General features: G+C 41.6%; 1 protein-coding gene across 1 annotated transcript; it reads left to right on the forward strand.

Annotated features, from left to right (window-relative positions):
* The first annotated feature begins 2,834 nt into the window (after nt 1-2,834).
* On the forward strand, nt 2,835-16,959 carry LOC139765051 (uncharacterized). Its single transcript, XM_071692135.1, has 2 exons — nt 2,835-3,066; nt 14,399-16,959. Exons 1-2 carry the CDS (start codon nt 3,006-3,008, stop codon nt 16,840-16,842), a joined length of 2,505 nt encoding a protein of 834 aa, XP_071548236.1. The 5' UTR covers nt 2,835-3,005; the 3' UTR covers nt 16,843-16,959.
* The last annotated feature ends 6,277 nt before the right edge of the window (nt 16,960-23,236 follow it).

The raw sequence follows: 23,236 nt of genomic DNA on the forward strand, positions 1-23,236 counted from the left end.
GGTCGGCCTTTGGCCACTGGAAGGCACTGGTATCGGAAAAACAAGATCTGCAAGTTTAAAAACATATATGACAGGTGTCACGCAATGATCAATGTAATGCAAGCAGCTGAAGACGTAGAGAAATCTTAAGTTAGGTTCTGCCAACTGAAAGGAGAAAATTAGGGAGAAATGCGAAAGATTGAAGACATGGAGGGTGATGAAAATGAAAGTAAAAAGATGTAGAGGGTGTGAGAGACGATGAAGACGAAGGTGAGAGATAAAAGAAGTAATTAGAGGTTATAGAAAATGAAGGTAAAGTTGGGAAAAATAATGGAGATCGAATCCAGTTATACTAACAGATTGGACACTAACTCTACATCACGATTTATGGTTGTAGAAGTAAATTTTGCATAGAATATCTGTTGTAGTCACTTGAAAAACAACATCAAGACCTTTATAGCTATCATCTTTCTTCCGTTTCCTATAAACGACCTTGTACCTTTCTCCAAACACCCTGATGATGGGACGGTATAGAGACTCAGTGGGATATGCTGGACGCATCCTCAACAATAATGAGTCCTTCGACCTCTTCTTGATGGTGTGGAGGCGCATCAGTCTTCGTCATCTGCTGAATCAAACTCCATAGATTAAGGATTAAGTCTGCGATATCAAAATGTTATTCAATGGACTTACTTTGTACCTGATATCTGATGATATCGAAAAGAAATTGAAAAGAGTAAATTTGTTTTGGAAAATAAATAGGGAAATATCCGAATGGAAGACAAAAGTAAATGAATAGTTCAGACACATGATTGATGAAGTACATCACATCTTCCATTCGGTCGCTATGGAGTTGCCTCCTGGTGTTGGCCTTTTATGCTCCGGTGAATGTGGTGGTCACATATGGATCCAGTCTTGCTTAACGGAGGTTCACAATTGCTTCACTTTAAGGTCGAGTTTGTTTCAGATTTGTCTCGTTTCCAGTCTTCCATGCAAGCATAGTGGAGAGGTACGTTCATAACTGCAGATCACGTGAGATGAAGATATATATGATATTGAAACACAAAACAAAATCACAACGAACTTACTCTCAGCAAATTTGTGAAGAACTCAAACTATTTCATAGAAGTCACTGGCATTCGAGAAAGTACAAACCTTTAGATAGTTTACGTGAATCCTTTGCAATAAATAAGACAAATATTCTTCTCTGGGAGCAAATTAGATATAATTTCGCGAGAAAAAACTTTCTTTTCATAAATATTCCTTTGTCTTACAAGTAACAGTGGCAAACTGTGCAGAGCAAAAACACTGAAAACATCTGTTCGACATTTTGTTTCGAAGCAAATGTTCAGTGCATTGGGAGAGATTTGTAACTCATGTAAATGGACTGAACAGTATAGCGTCAACATCCAATAAAGTTGACAATGGGTCGGGTGATACATAATCAATGTCTAAGGTAGTGGAATCCATTGGCAGCTGATCAAATAAGATCCAGTAGCAATGGAGTAATGTATTAGGTCCCATTAGCTACTAATTTGTAGTAGGATCCAAAGCAGCTGATTTGTAGTGGCGACCGATTTGGAGGGTTACATGATTTCAACTGATTTATCTGGTTTGCATAAACCAGCAATGTTCAGAGAAGATTTTATACGTGATATTGGTGGAAATGATCGTGATTCGCCAACACAAGAGTCCGCCAAATTCGGCCTTCAATCCAGTCGAAGATTTGTTTGTGTATACCACTTATGTTCTCGCCTTAACGTTGCGTTTGTTGATATTTCTGACCACTTTCTATCTGACCTGGGAACCCCACCCACTCTGAGATATTCCCAAGAGGAAGTTGTATTTTTGTTGGGAGTTGGTTTTACAATCAAGAGTATTTAGGTAAATGGAAATCACTCTAACTTTATCGAGAATAGAGATTTGTTTTCCTCTTGTAAAACAAGAGTATAGAATGTAGGAATTATCTATCAGTTCCCTGCTCCTGAGTGGAGTGCAGCCTCGGTGCTGCAGGAGGCCTTAGATTATCTTGAGTAGACTAAAGATAGGAATAAGAAAAGTGATGTCTCCACTACACGAGGTTAGATAGATAGATAGATACAAGAAAATCTAGTAGAAGTATAGATCTGCATCTCCCTTGTCAGCAGCTTGATGTAAATTACCTATTTCTTTTTACTTAGATTCAGTAACTCAGTTGATGTAGTGAGAGTATAAAGTGTGAAAAAAAAAAAGCCTTTTTGAGTCTAGGAACGCGAGGAATACGAGCAGTTCACAGTGAAAGGTAATGTTAAAAGAGGATTAACCTTTTCATCAAATGCTTCTCATTAGATTAACATTAACACATTACAGGGGTTGTTTTGCAACTAGATGACGTGGATGGATAGAGATTAAAAAGATGAATTAAGAAAAGAAAGCAGGAAAAGTTGCGATACTGTGTGATAATTTTCAAGAAAAATAGGTTGTAGGATGTTGGTATATGTGAGATGATTTGGTGAATATTAGCATATTTAAAGCAATGAAAACACACAAGGATACGTAAATAAGGAAATGACATTTTGCATTCACAAGAGCAGAAACATATATACGAACAAAACTGTATTATGTATTGTTTTGATAACGATAGACTAGAATATCTATCTTTTAGCATAATTTCTTTTAAGAGTTCATGTAGATAAGATAAAGTTGTGAAAGAAAATAAGCAACGAGACGTTTCCTCAGGAACAGTTTCCAAAACAAGCGACTGCAACGCCATCTTTTGAGAGACGGTAAACCACCGGAGGGTCCAGTTAGTCATATTACGGTGGAATGACCTGAGTATCGTGTCTGGCTATGAACCAACGAACTGGGCGAGTCCATTCGTCATATCCCTCTCAGCTCTGACGGAAGCAGGAGCCGGTATCCAACCGGGTGCGATCGTTGCTACCGAGAGTCAAGACCCAACGAAGACCCATCATCGTGAGCAACACGCCAGTTTTAGGGGTTTTGTGGCTTGAACATCGGACCTGCAGTGCACCAGTGAGGCAGCCATGGTGATAGACGGGACGACTGCTGGCTACCGAGACCTTCCTCGCAGAACGTGGATCCGCAGTGAGTGTTGACCTGGTAGATAGACGACTTGGTAGATAGATTCGTTTTCTCTCTCTCTTGAAGGTTTTATACACTGTGGTGGACGCAGTTATCTATCAACCTGCATCGTTGGCTAAAGACTTTAGAGGCAGTTCAGTAGATGTAGTGGGTCACGATCAACAACCGTTGTTGTCGCGATGTCCTTAATTCTTTATGTGCAAGACGGTATGGCCCTCAAGCACATTGGCTTAGCCTTTTAAAGAAACCTATAAGGAAAAACTTGGTCATACCCTCATACGTAAACGTCGTACATTCGTGTTCAAGGGTCGTACCTACGTGCTTTAGGGTCGTACCTTCGTGCTCGAGGGTCGTACCTACGTGATGGAGTAGTGTCCTTGTGCTCAACTGTCGTACTTTTGGGTTTAAGGGCAATGCTTTCGTCCTCAAGGGTCGTAGTTTAGTGCTTAATGATAGAGTCTTAGTGCTCTAGGGTCGTGCCTTCGTGATCAAGGTCGTGCCTTTGTCAAGGGTCGTGCTTAAGGAAATGTTATGAAACATTTTACAAGATATATCAGTCATACACTTACATTCGCCTAATTTGAGTGGTTGTGACGGAAGAATAAGGAGCGGCGTAATTGATCGTTTAACTACCACAGGCCTATTACATGTCACACCAGCTTAGTTTCTGTTGACTGTTGATTTAGCTTAGGTTTATCTATTACAAGAATACGTATAGCTGATTTATCTGTCGTGAATAAAAGAAATCAATTACATGATCAGATTTGATGAATCATGTAACCATAGTTTCAAGGTTTGATAGTTACAGACGCTTCGAACAGGTGCTTCAGATAAGAGTGGTTTGGTCATCAGGACGTCTAGGGAAATACTATTAAGTCGGTAAAATTACCGATCCGGACATCCATCAGTTTGGAAGTTGAATATTGTTTTTCTTCGATCATTTATTGATGTTCTGTAGGTTTTGACTTTTATTTCTACCTTAGGTCACTACCTTGTATGATATTTTCCGTTGCTTTATTTTACGATAATGGGGGACCCTCAGTGGGAACTGGGGTTATGGCTGGGGGAATCCCAAAAATGAGTGACTTGCTATACAAATGAAGGTCGTCTTCGTTTAGAAATACATAAAACCAACGTAAAAAACAACTTCAACCAAAGGAAATCTGACTTAACCAAACCAGGGCTGGATGTTACCATTAGTTTTAGTTTTTCTTTGACGGTAGTAAAAGTAAAAGCTTTACGGAAGATGAAGGCCGGCAAGGCAGCAAGTTTGGATGGTATTGCAGTGGAATTTATTATAAAAAGGGGGGTGACTGTATTGTTGACTGGTTGGTAAGGTTATTTAATTTATGCATGATTCATGGTAAGGTGCCTGAGGATTGGCGGAATGCTTGCATAGTGCCATTGTACAAAGGCAAAGGGGATAAGAGTGAGTGCTCAAATTACAGATGTATAAGTTTGTTGAGTATTCCTGGTAAATCATATGGGAGGGTATTGATTGAGAGGGTGAAGGCATGTACAGAGCATCAGATTGGGGAAGAGCAGTGTGGTTTTAGAAGTGGTAGAGGATGTGTGGATCAGGTGTTTGCTTTGAAGAATGTATGTGAGAAATACTTAGAAAAACAAATGGATTTGTATGTAGCATTTATGGATCTGGAAAAGGAATATGATAGTTGATAGAGATGCTCTGTGGAAGGATTTAAGAATATATGGTGTGGGAGGCAAGTTGTTAGAAGCAGTGAAAAGTTTTTATCGAGGATGTAAGGCATGTGTACGTGTAGGAAGAGAGGAAAGTGATTGGTTCTCAGTGAATGTAGGTTTGCGGCAGGGGTGTGTGATGTCTTCATGGTTGTTTAATTTGTTTATGGATGGGGTTGTTAGGGAGGTGAATGCAAGAGTTTTGGAAAGAGGGGCAAGTATGCAGTCTGTTGTGGATGAGAGAGCTTGGGAAGTGAGTCGGTTGTTGTTCGCTGATGATACAGCGCTGGTGGCTGATTCATGTAAGAAACTGCAGAAGCTGGTGACTGAGTTTGGTAAAGTGTGTGAAAGAAGAAAGTTAAGAGTAAATGTGAATAAGAGCAAGGTTATTAGGTACAGTAGGGTTGAGGGTCAAGTCAATTGGGAGGTAAGTTTGAATGGAGAAAAACTGGAGGAAGTAAAGTGTTTTAGATATCTGGGAGTGGATCTAGCAGCGGATGGAACCATGGAAGCGGAAGTGAATCATAGGGTGGGGGAAGGGGCGAAAATTCTGGGAGCCTTAAAGAATGTTTGGAAGTCGAGAACATTATCTCAGAGAGCAAAAATGGGTATGTTTGAAGGAATAGTGGTTCAAATAATGTTGTATGGTTGCGAGGCGTGGGCTATGGATAGAGTTGTGCGCAGGAGGGTGGATGTGCTGGAAATGAGATGTTTGAGGACAATATGTGGTGTGAGGTGGTTTGATCGAGTAAGTAATGTAAGGGTAAGAGAGATGTGTGGAACTAAAAAGAGCGTGGTTGAGAGAGCAGAAGAGGGTGTTTTGAAATGGTTTGGTCACATGGAGAGAATGAGTGAGGATAGATTGACCAAGAGGATATATGTGTCGGAGGTGGAGGGAACGAGGAGAAGTGGGAGACCAAATTGGAGGTGGAAAGGTGGAGTGAAAAAGATTTTGAGTGATCGGGGCCTAAACATGCAGGAGGGTGAAAGGCGTGCAAGGAATAGAGTGAATTGGAACGATGTGGTATACCGGGGTCGACGTGCTGTCAATGGATTGAACCAGGGCATGTGAAGCGTCTGGGGTAAACCATGGAAACTTGTGTGGGGCCTGGATGTGGAAAGGGAGCTGTGGTTTTGGTGCAAAATTACATGACAGCTAGAGACTGAGTGTGAACGAATGGGGCCTTTGGTGTCTTTTCCTAGCGCTACCTCGCACACATGAGGGGGGAAGGGGTTCTTATTCCATGTGTGGCGAGGTGGCGATGGGAACAAATAAAGGCAGACAGTATGAATTATGTACATGTGTATATATGTATATGTCTGTGTGTGTATATATATGTGTACATTGAGATGTATAGGTATGTATATTTGCATGTGTGGACGTGTATGTATATACATGTGTATGTGGGCGGGTTGGGCCATTCTTTCGTCTGTTTCCTTGCGCTACCTCACTAACGCGGAAGACAGCGACAAAGCAAAATAAATAAATGAATATTTTCTTTGACGTAAGAGAAAAACCTTCACTGACGTACAACCTGACTCCCAAACTGCTTGTTACACTCTTGTGTTCAGTATAGGGCGTGTGCACCAGCCTGACCAGGGCTTCGCTACCCTGGACCACCACCACCTTTCACTTTCACCCACATACGCACAATGGAGAAGAGAAAAGTGAGGGGTGATCTGATCACAAATTTGAAGGTTTTACCCCAAGCGGTTGATTAGTGAACTGTTCTGGGAAGGATACAGGGGTATAACAATCTTATGCCATAGTATGAAAGTAAGCAGGAAACTTGTTAGACAGACCGTAAAGAAGAAAATTTGCTACAAATGCTTCGAACAAACTGCAAATTTCAGGTTAGTTTTGTTAGGTTGAGATGAATTTTTTTTGTCTTTTGAACGACAGTGACCTTAATTTCTATCGTAAGTTAGTTTTTTCCTTATTTCCTCCACCGTAAACACTGGTTGCCGGGTGGATGAACGACACTGTAATTTTGCCGATCATGCTGAGTGTGAGAGTAGTGGGTGGATATGATCAGCTGAGTTATGGGAGAGGGAATGAGGAGAGAATACAGAAGTCTCAGAAATGCTGATTGATGGCACAGGCAGTTTGGGAGATGGGGGACCCACGACTGTAGAACTCCTCCCTCCGTGTACAGGGCAATTAGATCGTTACGTTTCTTGCGTCACAAGTTAGTCCGTCCTTCTTCAACTCGACCACATGTTACACGTCATTAAACCGTCACGCGTCACAGCCTCCATCCTCCGTCACACGTATCATCCTACACCCGTCACATCCTCCATCCTCCGTCACGCGTATCATCCTACACCCGTCACAGCCAAGGAACCCATTAACAGTCCCCTTTCTTCTCTACATCCTCCCATTGGTACCCCTGCTAAGGCCCCCACCTGGGTGGCCACCAACACGTAAAGTGATTAATACAATGATTAATCGTTTCCTCGCGTCGCTTGGTCGCGGCCAATCCATTAATCCATTGATCCGTACATAAAGAAGCGCGAGGAAGGATAATGAATGTCCACAAAGGCGTCAGCAACTCATCCCACAACCCACGATGACTTTGCAAAAGTCAGGAACGTTTGATAATGCTAAGCTGTTCGGTCAGGAACGATTGTCACAGCTTGATCAGACACGTTTGTTTATGGAACACTGCTTAGTCAGGAACGTTTGTTCGTGCCGCAGTGCTGAGTCAGGAACGTTTGCTCGTGCCGCAGTGCCTGGTCAGGAACTTTTGTTCATGCACAGTGCTTGGTTAGGAACGTTGCTCATGCCAAATTGCTTGGTCAGGTACGTTTATTCGTACCACACCGCTTTGTCAGGAACGTTTGCCCGTGCCACACTGCTTGGTCAGGAACGTTTATATATGAAGAAGCAAAGGTGGAACTAAGACGCCGTTGGTACACAAGTTTCCTGTTGGTGGTGTTCGGGCTCTGGTATTATGCTTGGCATAACATTTTATGTGGACAAGACAGGGAACCATTTACAAATCTTACCAACATCAAATCTATGATGCGATTCTTTGTGAATTTGATAACAGACGATTCAGTGATATTTCTCTTGGCCAAGTGGTTACAGCTTGTAACTGAATGTGGAGTACTCTACTCATTATAATGGTCATTATCTTTGATATGATTAAACAAAGCATTTGACTCCTGTCCTTTTCTTATACTATGTTTATGTTGTTCGAGTCTAATAGAGAGTTCCTACCAGTTTACCCAATGTATAACATGTAATAGTTTTTGTAAACAGCCTGCAGAATTTAAAGGGAGATTTTTAAGATATTCTTAATAATATTGTTCTTGCTGAAGGCTACATTCACATTAAAGGATTTGAGCAAGCTAGGGAGTAACATAAAATTATCTTTAACTAAAGGGAAACTGTAAAAATCCTGTAGTTATCCCAATTAGTGATGATCTCATTACTCCCCAGCATGCGTAAATGTTGTAATTGAAAATGTGGCCTTTAACAATAATAATACTATCAAGAATATCTTAATCAGAAACTTCCCAGAAAACTTTGCGAGCTGTGTTTACGAAATTTCTTGTAAAGCTGTTACATTTTTTATATTGGACAGACTGATGATAATTTTTCTGATAGACTCGAACAACACAAACATAGTGTAAGGAAAGGACAGGAATCAAATGCGTTGTTCAATCTTCTTAAGAATAATGACCATTGTAATGAACAAAGTATTGCTCAGTTACATGCTCTACCTACTTGACCAAGAGAAGTATCACCGAATCTTCTGTTATCAAATTCACAAAGAATTCTAATATATTTTCGTGAAGGTCTCTACGAACTGCATAGCTTTGTCGTAAGTATAATTTGTAAAGGGTTCCCTTTCCTATCCACATAAGATTTTACGAAAGGCATGATGCCAGACCCAAACAACACAAACCTGACACAACTGTTTACCACCGGCGTCTTAGTTCTGTCTTTCCTCCTTCAAACATAAACTAACTGTTCTAAGTCACCTATCTCATCTTGCACCTCCCCTGACGATGTAATTATTACACGAAAGTGCACTTGGGACTTACCGTGGTTCATTTTCCTTCTGGTTATCACAAATACCGGATTATGATCACCGCGTGACCTGTTGAAATGGATGGGGTTGTTAGGGAGGTAAATGCAAGAGTTTTGGAAAGAGGAGCAAGTATGAAGTCTGTTGGGGATGAGAGAGCTTGGGAAGTGAGTCAGTTGTTGTTCGCTGATGATACAGCGCTGGTGGCTGATTCATGTGAGAAACTGCAGAAGCTGGTGACTGAGTTTGGTAAAGTGTGTGAAAGAAGAAAATTAAGAGTAAATGTGAATGAGAGCAAGGTTATTAGGTACAGTAGGGTTGAGGGTCAAGTCAACTGGGAGGTAAGTTTGAATGGAGAAAAACTGGAGGAAGTAAAATGTTTTAGATATCTGGGAGTGGATCTGGCAGCGGATGGAACCATGGAAGCGGAAGTGGATCATAGGGTGGGGGAGGGGGCGAAAATTCTGGGAGCCTTGAAGAATGTGTTTTGAAATGGTTTGGGCACATGGAGAGAATGAGTGAGGGAAGATTGACCAAGAGGATATATGTGTCGGAGGTGGAGGGAACGAGGAGAAGTGGGAGACCAAATTGGAGGTGGAAAGATGGAGTGAAAAAGATTTTGTGTGATCAGGGCCTGAACATGCAGGAGGGTGAAAGGAGGGCAAGGAATAGAGTGAATTGGATCGATGTGGTATACCGGGGTTGACGTGCTGTCGGTGGATTGAATCAGGGCATGTGAAGCGTCTGGGGTAAACCATGGAAAGCTGTGTAGGTATGTATATTTGCGTGTGTGGACGTGTATGTATATATATATATATATATATATATATATATATATATATATATATATATATATATATATATATATCAACACACACGTGGTTAGGTGTTACTGGACTCTGCCTGCATGTGTGCGCTTATAGTAGAAAAAGTAACCTTCACTGAAGATGTACGATCGTTAATGGACAAAAAGAAATAGCGGTGCGTCAGGAAACTTCTCGGTTCTAAAGAGTCCATCATTTCACTTTACCTGCCTCAAACTCGGTGACGCAACTGCAGGAGCCACATATTAGGGGTTCTGGGTTACTTGACATGTATTGATGGTTATATTTTGTTCCAAATTGATGTAATTACTATATGACCTGATGTGGTTGTATCAAAATCTTCCGATTAACATTATTCCAGATGTTATACTTGTTTACGTGAGTTTACATGAAAAAGACAGAAAACAGGAGGCCTGATTTGACGACGACTGGGTTGTCTGGTAAAAAAGAATGTAGTTTAAGTTGACAAGAAAAGTAATTCCGCTCTTTATGCTATCACTGACTCCCCGCTGCTGCACATTAACCTTCTACAGTCCCCGTTACCGCTGTCGTTTATAAAATTTATTTCTGGCGTTTTTCTCAAGAGTATTACTGAAATTACAAGATATGTCTAAAAGACTTTTGAAGGTATTTATATTCTTAGTATTCACTACGTCTGACTAACTTTTTCCAGTGCTCAACACACCTATAGGAAAAGAAGTTTTTTTCCCACGTCTGTACTAAATCTTTTAGCTTTGAGTTTTATTCCATGTCTTGGTAACCATAATTTCTTGTACTTCGAAAAGATGTTCGTGATTTATCGAACTTGTACAGAATTATAAACGCTTGGATGAAGTCGCTGCGAAGTCACTGTTTTATAAAGATTAGATCCAATCTTTTAAACTTCTTTTCGAATGCCAGATTTCTAAGGAATGCGATCAGTTTTGCCACGAGTCTTTGTACTTGCTATTATTTTTCCTCGTATTTCATATAGTTTGGGGGGCCAAACTGGACTGCATATTGAAGGTGTGGTCTTGTTAGAGATGTATGAAGTGAGAATTTTTCTGGTGTCTTGTAATCTGTGTTCCGGGCTATGAAACCTAACATTTGGTTGCCTTTTTACTTGCTGCTTGACACTGTTTAGTTTATTTCAAATTGTTGCTAATGACAATTCCGAGGTCCTTTTCTTCATATAATTTAGTTGGAAAGTTTCCGAATAGTTTGCAGTCGTAACGTATATTCTTGTCTCCAAAGTGGATAATTTTGCACTTGTCCATATTAAACTTCATTTGCCATCTGTCTGACCGCTCTGTTAGTAAGTTATGATCTTTTCGAATAATTTCGCATTCCCGCCTGTTTACCGCTCTACCTCCTAGTTTAGTATCGTCAGCAAATTTGGAGATCTTAGATATGAGACCAAGTTCTTAGGTCGTTGATGTGCACTATGAAAAGAATTGGGTCTAGGACCGACCCCTGTGGCACACCACTCGTTACGTCTAGCCAATCTGAGGCTTTGCCGTTTAATACAACGCTCTGCTTTCTTCCGGTAAGCCAGTCTCTGTTCCATGTACAGGGCTCTTCCTGGCGATTACGTTGACTGTTTAAGTTCAGTGTCTGACATACATGGATGACGCGCCAATGAGCAAAGTTGTCGACTAACAGTATATCATAATGTGACGAACTATAAGGAATTTTTTGATTGATCTAAAAAAACTTCACAGGCCTCGCATTACAGCCTCGTATATCAAACTCTTCTAAATTGTTCCTCGCAAAAGTTGCATGTTTACTATTGTGTCTGATTTGTTTGATGGCGTTGACGGGAAGTGTTAAGTTTACATAATTTGTAAGAATGTTTCTCATCCTGTACTCTTCAGCTGGGGCCCAGATTCCAGAGGGTATAGTTAACGACATAATGTTTGTATACTCGCGAGGCTTGCTTTCACTGGGAAAAATCTATCATTTGATAGATATTAATACCATAGAAAAGACGGTGAAGAAAGCAAGATCTTGCTATAGTTACCTACGAAAAGAAATTATACGATCTTAACGTGTTTGTGTGGTAGGTAGTTGATGCTATTGGATAGCGTCTGGAATGAGATGAACTGTTGATGACTTATCAAAGCTACACTACTTGGTCATTTTATTTGATCGAAACACCTGTCATATGTCAGGCTATTAATGACGTCAGCTTTAAATCATAACTACGTGTCGAAAAATCTTAAGTGTCTCCCGAGACTGTACACGCTTTCACTGCATACAGGCCGCTTTGTCAAAACATACAGTAATTTTACAGTACTGTAAACTCTGTACATTATAGAAAGACCTATATTGAGGTTTCGGGAGGTTGGAAAGTACAGGTCAGTTTTGTCTAGATTAGGGACGATGTATGAGCGTAGTCATTCTCTCTAACGAGGTGATTGCAGTGGGTTGGCATTTCAAAGCCTGTTTCCAGCAGCTGCAACACGAGAGCCATCCAGACGGTATTGAGTCTCAGATGTTTCAGTCGTAAGCAGAAAGGAATGTGGATATATTGATAAGGAATGTTGAGCAACATTTTCTGGGCATTTTTCTATGTATGATTTAAGTAAAAAGTAATTTTCCTATATCAGAAGTGTGTTTAACGTGGTCTGCACCGTACAGGACTGACCAAGTTAATGTACAGTAGCTAAAACAACTGTCTGTGTAGACTTTGTGGGGAAACTATATGAAGATATAGTCAACAGATATTGGTTCATGAAGGGTGTTTGGGTCGGGGGCTGGTAGCCGTGTTAATGAGGGCTGTTTGGGTCGGAGGTTGGTACCCCTGCGGTAACGCCATATGTTGATTCACTGTAGTATTTTGTCGTATTCGTTAACCATGTTTGTGATATTGTAAACAGCCATGTGAAGTCGTTCTCACTGATATATTTGAACTTCACGACTAACGAACAAAAAATCCATTTAAATCACGACTCTACAGAACCCATGATGTAAGCTTGACCTTCCATTTCGGTAGTGGCCTATATCTTCCAACAAGTGGTTACCACCTCGTTTAACAGTTGGGTTCTGCAAAAGTATATTATCTCTGCTCGTTCTGACAAGCATCTAAATTGGCGTCAGAAATATGTGTGCTAATGTTGTGCCAGTTTTCATCAATATCCAAATACAGAAAATGAACACAGGAATTGGTTATCTTTTGTATTTGGTTCATATTGTATATCATTCCTCCTGCCGCTATGACGTCATGTAGCCCGCGAGGCATCATGGATGCCACCGGCACGTATGTGAGCTCGCCTCCCTCACCGCTTCCTCAGATGCCTCATTACGACATGATCAACAGATCAACCGATCCACCTGGTTCTCCTCCAGGGTAGTGGTGCGTGGCCGGCCCCTCCATAGCTGATCAGTTGCTTCCCCAGTCTAGCGGTATCGCTTGATGTAGATAGAGAAGGTGGTGGTGTTCCGGTGGACACCGACCCCCCCCCCCCCCCCCCCCCTCCACCGCCAAGCAGAAATGCTGTGACCGTCATTGTAAAGGGCGATGATAGCTACCCGGGTTTCCTGTGAGGTTAGCACGAATGATGGGATGAGAAACGTAGAATCGTCACATGTTGGCTCTGACATGGTTCATAACCAGAAATGAAACGTCTCGTGAACCAGGTTCATAATCAATGAACTCAGTCTCTTGATTCGAAAATGTGATGGTATTAGAACGTCAAAACGAATTACGCGCCTCAACCATATCGCTTGTATGTTACATTACGACGTAAGTCATATATCAGGAGCGGTAACAGTCGTCTCTCTATACTTTGAGACAGTAATCACATAGATAACTGATATGTTATCATATGGCAACACGTTCTTGTAATGGGGACAGAATGGTGGTGGGTGAGGACAGGCATATCAACCCCTATCTCTCCCCCACATATTATTAGTCACTCGTAAAATTTCGGAGCATATCGACCTCCCACCTGCACAGAGAGTTGTTTCAGCTTCTGTACTTGACAATGTAAGGTCAGAACCACTACACTAAAGATGAGGCAAAGAGCAATAACAGTAGCATACGAGGTCAATAGACTAAGATACAACGTCTGCACACAAGGAATTCAAGACTTTTAGGGATTTCAAAATTCCAGTAAAGGCTCGGGGATCTCTAAAGCTTAAAAAAAAGAGATAGGGTTGTACACTTGACTACAGGAGTTCGCCAGCATGTGAATGTCAACTGAGCTGGTAACACTGTATGGGGTGGAGTGAGGCTACGTGAACATGAACAGTGACGTGAACTGTTCAGTGTTGCCAGGTTCAAGTGGTTGTTAGCACAAATATCATTAGGGTAAGCAATAATGACTAATTATCCGATTAGAGGCAATTAACAGACGTGTGGAAACGGTAACATGATTGGCCAGAGCAGCGTGGTTCCAAACATGGGAAGGTGGGTGGCAGAAGAAGGCGAGTTTCTAGATGTCACAAGACATGACAATTTGCCCGCAAATGTTGCATGATCCTGTTGGACACGGTTGCTGTGTTATATTTAACGATGCGGTATAGAGAATTCTGCAGGGCCTTCCACAGTAGACACGTGCTGATAGTGTCATCATAACCATTACGTAATTGATAGCTGATGATCGACAAAAACAATTCGTAGCAGAACTACGAAAGATTTTTGACATGCTGTGACATCATGCTGTGATGCCATCAGTCACAAAACCTATATTGCTGCTTTATCATGAATAACTACATTTCTGCTGTTGTGACCTCCTGAATCACAGAATTTCTGCTGTTGTAACATGGACATTAACGCTGCTGTATTGTCAACAGGTGATGACGGATACCGTACAGCAGGGCCGGGTCACCAGGCGATGGACCTCACCAAGAAGACTTCGGGACTTCGACGACCCCGCCAGCGAGCCTTCACCAGACTGCAGCAGGACGATGAGGAGAACTGGCCGCCGTCAGAAGCAACACCAGCATCACCACCAGCCAAGAAGCCGCGCCTCGATGTCCTCCCTGGCCATACGGCTGGGGAGTCTTGGATTCCACCGAAGGAGCAAGAGCCACCACACGTGGGCATGCCTCCTTCGTGCGAGTCTTGGCTTCCTGAGACTAGGCTGGTTCCTTTTCACGTGGGTATAACACCTTCATTTGACTACAGGATTCCACAAGTGGATCAGGATCTTCCTCGCCTGAGCACAGCACCTTTGAATGGCTATTGGTTTCCACTGAGGGAGCAGGAGCCTTCTCAAGGGATCAAACCATATATCAAAGACTTCTGGATTCCTCCTGGCATGAGTACACTTCCCTTAAGCAATAATTTGCTTCCACTGACGAAGCAGGATGTGGACTCCGCTATCATGAAGACTTCGGGGTTTCCACACTACCTCCATACCACCACAACTCACCAGGAAAATGAGGATGACAGGTCGCCACCGACAGAACTACTAGCGAAGAGACGAGTCCTCATTAACGACCCTGGTCACACAGCTGGGGGCAGAGGACGTCCCAAATCCTGCACATACGAGGCGAGGACAGCCACGAGTGACCCTTTCCCTCCGACGGAGGAGCAAGATTCTTCCCTCATCAACACAATGCCATCGAGTGACTCTTGGCTTCAACAGGAGCCAAATCCTCCCCACCAATTCGCAATACCTTCGTGTGACTTTTGGCTTCCACCGGAGGAGGGGGCTCATCATCACGTCGGCACATTACCCTCAACTGAAACTTGGCTTCCACTGAATGCACAGGAAAATCCTCGCCGGGACACACAGCCGACGTTTGACCCTTGCCTTACACTGGAGAAGGATCATCATCACTCAGGCACATTACTCTCCACTGAATCTGGGATTCCACAGAAGGACCAGGTTCTCCCTTACGTTGGCACATCACACTCGAGTGACGCTTGGCCTCCACCTGCTGAACAAAATCTTCCTCGTATGGGAATATCACTTTCATGTGGTTCTTGTCTTCCCCAGATGGAAGAGGTTCCTCCTCGCCGGATGACTGAGACCTCTCCGCATCCTGACACTTTACAGGAAACTGCAATATATTCTTTGACTCAGGAACCTGTAACTGAAGGTCCTGTGTCTTCGCCTGTCTCCCTGAAGGATGAGCCTTCTGTTAGTCGTGGCCCTTTGCTAGGCGCTCCTTTCGTGCATCCTGTCACATCAGCAGTGTCATGCAGCGGTATACAAGAACAGCCATCCCAAGTCAGTGAAGCTCTGAGTACAACTGAGGCCATTCCGAACATACCGGGTTGTGTGGGCGACCACATCCTCGACCTTAGCAGCTCTTTCGAGCAGAGGAAAGCAGATCGAATCTCATCATCCAGCATCCCACGGGATCGTCCTCAGCATCCATGTACTAGAGATCACCTACCAGTCGACTACAGCCTAGATGCTTCACCTAATTTAACGGCACTAGACTACTTAAATCATCATAAACCAGGTATCCTGCAACCTCTCTACCCGGTTCAAGGGGAGAACACCAACCCACGACCAGGTGTGGCACAGCCAGAACTGTTTAACCTAAGGTACATCTTCCTTGATCCTCCACCCTTCATTCCCATCTTGCCCGGCAAAGATAATCTGCAGAAGCCGACAGATACAGAAGCCATGGTTTACCGCAGTGCATGTCAAACCAATAAAGAAGGAACTGGAATCCAAGATCAGACTCATCCTATAGGAGAACCAATGTCTCAGGCAAAACCAGATAGCGAAACCTCACCAACACCTGTTCCTGCCTCGTCTCACGAACTGCTCACTATGTCACAAGGAAGAGAGACCCAGTCGTCTTCATATGGCGTAGGGTCGTGTCCTGAGAGCTGCGAGACGTTCCATGATATGTGTGATGTCACGAGAGACTACCTCGAGCTTAAACAAGTGGAACACAGGTGCAAAACATGTGGAACAACATGTAGAGATATTTCACATCTTCAAGACCATGAAAAGATGCACAGAAACCGCATGTATGCCTGCAGCTTTTGCAAGAAAACATTCACTTCCAAAAAAATGCGAGCCACTCACATAATATCTACAGTATGCCAGCGTGTTTCCCGATACCTGAGACATACTGAGAACGGATGGGAATGTATTCACTGTGAACATTTCTTCGATACTCGCAAAAAGGCAGAAGACCACGCCATCCAACACGAGCGTGGTAAAGGATACAACTGCCCAGTCTGCGATGAACACTTTGAGAGGAAGGATAACCTCTTATACCATGCTCGAAGCTGCCACTATGACTACTATAAAAGCCTTTATACTTAAACTTCTATGGAATGTTGCCTCGAAATTTTCTCGAATTGGATACATAGGTATATTCAAGTCATTCTTTTAGAGATGTATGTAGATATAAACTTTTTTGAATAAAGAAAATTTATAATTTCCACTGCTGTTATTAAACTTGATCCAGCATCTGGTGTTGAAAATTTTGCCATAGCTACAGTTGTACTGATTTCCACTTTTCCCTCACAAAAAAAGGACAGCCACTTTGGAATCGCTTTCGTTTTTTTAGGTTGTCAACATTCTTAATGAAAAAAGCAGACTAGAATTCTATAGCATGTCAATTAATCCTTACCATCTTTCTCCATAGAACACATCCCTTTGGCAAAATATTTTTATGAATGACAACAAACACCTTTTTCATTGAGAAAATTTTTAGAAAATATTTCACGACTTGTTTCGTGGAGACAATCTACCTCATCAGGTGCCAGAACGTAACAAAAGTTATTCACATCCCATCACACTTGATTCCCGCCGTCCAACACCAATCTTTATAGACCAAGCACTGACTGCTTTGTCTGGTCGTAACCATTGTAAGTGAGAGTGATTAAGAGAGGTCACGTGGCGGGAGCTGATCTAGGTAGCTGGGTGCGTCTTGAACAACAACTATTATGTTTTCGTGTTTTGTCCATTCTCTCATAATGATTTGGTTAATGCTACGACGGGCTTTAAAATCACCTGGAGATAAATTGAAGTTTTTAGTATTAGCAATTAAGACACTCAGTGACGTTAAGTGTGGCGTAATCAACAGAGGGGTATAAGATAACGGGATTTTCAAGATCTATGGGGTGATCATTTTCATGACGGTGTTTAGCGATCGCATTTTTGTGGTCATCCCTGCGTACTAAATGACAGTGCCAATAACACCTCTCCGCTACAGTTTTACCAGCCTGGCCTACATGAATATATTCACATACCTTGCATTTGACGGAGTAAACACTCCCAATTGTTGCATGATTTGTCCTGCTATTCATTAAGGTCTTACTGATGGTGTTATTGTACTGGAGAGCAACATTACAGTGCTGTTTTCTACAATGTCTTAAGTTAGCTAAGTTGGGAGAATAGGGCAACACTTTACTCTTATCCTTATTTGTCACATGATCGTTACAAGAAGCGTAAAATGTCTTCCTGGCTTTCCAGTAAGTTTTGTTCACGAGCCAATTGGGATAATACAACTGCCTAAAGATATGTCTTATACAACTAGAATCACCTACCAGGCTTACGGGAACTCATATCCGTCGTGCTCTTAAAAACATGGACATAGTACACACGGTTGGTGTGTGTGTGTGTGGGTTTGACCCCCATCGTCTCTCGGAAATTTGTCGCATGTCTCTCTCTCTAGGCTGTAGCTGGGTCACATTTGGCGTTCCACCTGACGTAGTAACATGTAGAGATGATATATATAAGCGTCATTTCTGGCCACTTAACCATAAGTTGAATATCAAGATTTTTTTTTTCCGACCAAAGTGGGACTTTTATGACGAAAAACGAGAGAGAAATGTGCACAATTTGTGTTCTTGTGTGAGTTTAAATCCTCTCAATTTAGTCTGCGGTGATGTAGCTATATTTCTGTACCTGTGTTTATAGTAGAAGGGGAGTTCAACTCTCGTGGGCTCCCTCCCTTGTTGAGCTGAGAAGGTCTATATGAGACCCTTACGTCATTCATTGTTTAGCAGCTGTTTAGTCAACTGAGTGTCTCCAGCAGTTATACAAAGCATTTAGTACAGTGAGGCTCGTATCACTATATCCTAAACTAGAGAGCTTGTTGATTAAACTTACATGAACATTTTTTCAAATTCTGAGTTTAAATTCTCTACATTTTCTGGGTCCGTATGTTTAGATATATGAATTGAATACAAAATCAAGCCAAGATGTATTCTACCTTTTTTTAGATTTATTGCTCAATCATCTTTTTCATATACTGTGAAGTAGATAATTGCTTTTTAGATATATAGGAGAATATGAAGAATACGAAAGGTCCGATATACAAATGTTTGAGAGAAGGAGAAAGGGACGGGAGATGACCGTAAGTATACGAAAATATGTAGTTCATATATCACAAAAGCGTACAGTATATCATAGTATTACAATAATATAGGGAAGAGCTCTTGCAAACACAAAGCCTACCGAAACACAGCTGAATTAATCGTGTGAAAACATTTAGAATAGTCTACCTAATAATGTAACGTTTTCTTTTATATCTCCTTGAAAGAAAATAGATATATTCTTAGGGTAACTAAAGTAAATTCTTGAATCCCTATTCTTCGGGTAAAAGGTACAGTTAGGAAAGTTTCATGATGCCATTAGCTTCTCATGTACGACGGTACGACCTTTGAGTATGGCTGTGCGTTTCTTAAACATTATATTACAGCCTCCGACCTGACGTTGAGGGATTAGGTCAAATGCTATGCCATCATACTCAGGTAGTGCTTAGGATATTAAGCTAAACTCGTCATCTGTATCCTCATTTGTTTGTGATATTGACTTCATTTGTTTTTATGCTGCATGGAAAGGCACCCAAGCCTCAAGGCTCATTAGATAAAGCTGTGACCATTCTTATTGATGGCAAGGAAGGGTTCTACGAGCTGGAGAATATGGAAAAGAGGAGTTGTGGGCGTTTCTTGGATTTCTCTGATGTATGACTACATTCTTAAGAAATTAAAAAAAAAAGATGAGGCTGCATAAGGTCTCTTGCATCAAATGTGGGTTAGAATATGCCCATTACAGGAATTATTTAGTGTTCGAGAATTAATCTTATAAGGGGATTTTCGACCCCACTCAATATCACGAACATTTTCATTAATCATATTTAAAGTGGCGTTGTTACTCGCTCCTTTACTACTTGTTGTGACTATTCTTCCTGCTGGTTCAGGTCTACTTGGCGTTAACTGTCATGAGCTAAAATGTCTCTAAATTTGAGGTTGTAGAAAGCAGCATTTCATCACCTAATTCTTAGGAAACTTTAGGTTAAACGAGAATAGGTTTCCGTTTGTGGTACACATATATGGATTCCAAAGAGATTTTAGATATGCTTGAGTTATTGATTACAGACTTGTTTAATCTCCTGTGGGTCTGTGTTTTGGTGGTGTATACATGAGGAAAACTATAGATAACAGTCTTGGTTATAGCCTCGATGACCACGACATTTAAAGATTTTATGTGAGATCTTTGACAGTTTATTGTGGAGGAAATAATTGCTGCATGACCTTTCAGAACGACCACACTTCTCGAAACTTTAGAATTCATAAATTAATGATTTTATTGAGAATGTATGCTCCACAATGGCCACTTTTCCCATCATCGTAGATGAGACGGCATGGGCTACTAAATATCCTAATCAGTTTTAAATATCTCATCCTAAGCCAGGTATCCATTTATCAACTAGCCTGAATGGAAGGATGAACCACTAGTTAGGTTGCGGACCGATTACCATGTCCGAGATTCGAACGCAGGCGGGTAAGTGTGTGAATCACTGTCATCAATGCTAATCGCTACACACACACACACATCTATAGACATATATATATATATATATATATATATATATATATATATATATATATATATATATATATATATATATATATTATACGAATAAAGTGCATATGAACGCGCACCTTCATAGAACATACAAACCTCCAACAGCCAGGATCGAACCCGGGACCCCTGTGCAATATATATATATATATATATATATATATATATATATATATATATATATATATATATATATATATATATGGTTTGCGTAATCAAATATTTGCTGACAACTAAGAAGAAAAATGAAACACGATAATTCCAAGTGCACTCTCATATATAATCACACTTTCCTGACGATGTGATCATACACGAAAGTGCTCTTGGATTTATCGTGTTCACTTTTCCGTCATGGTTATCAGCAAATATGTGTATGGCTGTTATGTAGATTATCAAGCATATTATACATGAGAGAGAGAGAGAGAGAGAGAGAGAGAGAGAGAGAGAGAGAGAGAGAGAGAGAGAGAGAGAGAGAGAGAGTGGTTGCTTGCAAATGACGTCATTTTTCGTTTAGCTCCTGACGCTACCTCATTAAGGCAAGATATATATATATATATATATATATATATATATATATATATATATATATATATATATATATATATATACCTGTAGATCTACATTGCAGAGGAAATTGAGGAATATGGAAACAAAAAGTCATTGCAAAAAATTTTATTGCTATACTGCAGAATAATACATGATAAATTATTCATCTGGTCCACTGACTGAGGCGCATGCGTCACGAATCATCATCACCAAACGCTAACCACGCACAGCAAACAACCGCACACACACCTCACCAGGCATGTGTCATGCGTCATCACCAGCTATTAGCCACGCTCGTGGAGTCTCCAGATATCACACACAAGGTGTTACTGCTGATGGTGGTCATGCATGTGTTATTCATGCACTTTGCCAAGCAAGCAACAGTCGCTACCACTCGCTAGATGGCAACACTTCACCAAGGATGCGTCTTAAGTTACAACATCCGCTGTTCACACACTTCACCTACCAGGAGTTGAATTGCAACAACTATCTAATCACCAGTGTTGATCATTGATACATACTGCTTCTGCCCCAGTTGTAAGAGCAACAGCTGCACACACCTCACCAACCATACTTCACACACACACACACACACACACACACACACTTCACACACACACGCACACACACGCATACACACACACGCACACATACACACACACACACACACACATACAGCACATTCTTCCTTTGGCTCCTGAAGCCACTGATTACACACCTCACCAAACAACATCGAGGTTGGAACATAATGCCCATCACTACTCGGTCACCAGGTCGTGTGTGTAACACTTCACCCACATAACATCAACACAATACAGACAAGTTGCCAAGTCATTGATATTGTTCCCAGTGAAGTTGACAAGACTTGATAACCTGTTTTGACGAGAAGTCCCATCTCTGGTCCTCTGCCTGGTTTATAGTTGACATGTTAGTATCATTGTTACAGTGATTACATAGAATAGTTGTTCATCAACAGATAGATATTGGTATTTGAAGTAGCACTGTTACATTTGTGATAAATCTTTGTACAAATACCAAAAGCACGAAGTATATCCTTTTGGTTAAACTTTGAATTGATCCTCATCAAAGACTGTATTGTTAGTATGCTTTTCATCCTCCCTCAGACACCTGTCATTATTGTGATATACCTGCATCAAACTGGTGATGTCACTTGATCTCGTGTGCTACATAGGAAGGCTTTAGTAACTTTGCTAAGTTGTTCAACAAGCTGCAGAATTATAAAGCTGTCAAATCAAAATTAAAATTGCAGGAAATTCTATCCTCTCTCAAACTCCCAGAGTAAACGACGCCTTATAGCATTGCCTTCTCAACTTCGAGTATTTGTTTTTCGTATTTGATGTCTGTTTTAGGTACAGTGTTGATGTAATTGATGGGAGACTCCTTAACATACTCTGACCTGCTGTAGAGATGTTGTATGATCAGTTTATCAGCATATTCTACAACGCTCGCGTGTCGTCCAAACACCACCGTGTTTGGGAATGACATCACTCGGCCACCATGGTGCGCATGCGCCGTGAAAGAAGGGGGGTAGAGAGGAAGAGGAGGAGGAAGAGAATGATGGCACAGATGACAAGATCACACCGCGCCATATTTTGATATCTGGCATTCTGTTTTGCCCATGCAAGGCTGTTCTCTGCTGGTCGATGATACCCTCTGGTACTGATCAAGTTTCTGAACGCGTCTGTAGCAACGTTTGGTATTTTAAGATGTTGCTCGAGACGTTTCGTCCAAGTGACGATGGCTAATGACTCCCCAGATGCCTCCAGAAACTCGTCAGTGGCCGGAGCGTGACCGGAGCTGGGAGGTCCACGTAGTAGTAGTGACCTTGGTCATATGTTTACACGGTAGCATGTGAGTGTGAGACTCGCCTACAGGGTTGAATAAGGTCCATAACAGGTCACAAACGTGTAGCAGCGCGTCACTAGGAACACCAAAAATAACATAAGCGCCATCAGTACTGCGATAAAGACAGCCCCGGATTAGGATAATGAGGTGGACGAGGTATTGAAACCATCCGCCACACCTCTGTGAAACCCTGAACTAGTAAGCCCTCCACTGGTTATCCTTTATCAATGATCAGTTCCTCTAATTTTCACTTTATGTTGGATGTTTTGCAATATATTTCTTATTGTCGGTAGATATTTTGACAAGTGTCACGGCGAATCCTCTAACGTCTAAGTTTAGCAGTATTCATGGAGCTATGAGTGTTATTTGAGGATCCTGTGTTGACCTACGCCCTGTAAAGTGAGGGCATATTATGATTTAATCATGCCTA

This window comes from Panulirus ornatus, chromosome 52 (genome assembly GCF_036320965.1).
Source record: "Panulirus ornatus isolate Po-2019 chromosome 52, ASM3632096v1, whole genome shotgun sequence".
Taxonomy (NCBI): Eukaryota; Metazoa; Arthropoda; class Malacostraca; order Decapoda; family Palinuridae; genus Panulirus; species Panulirus ornatus.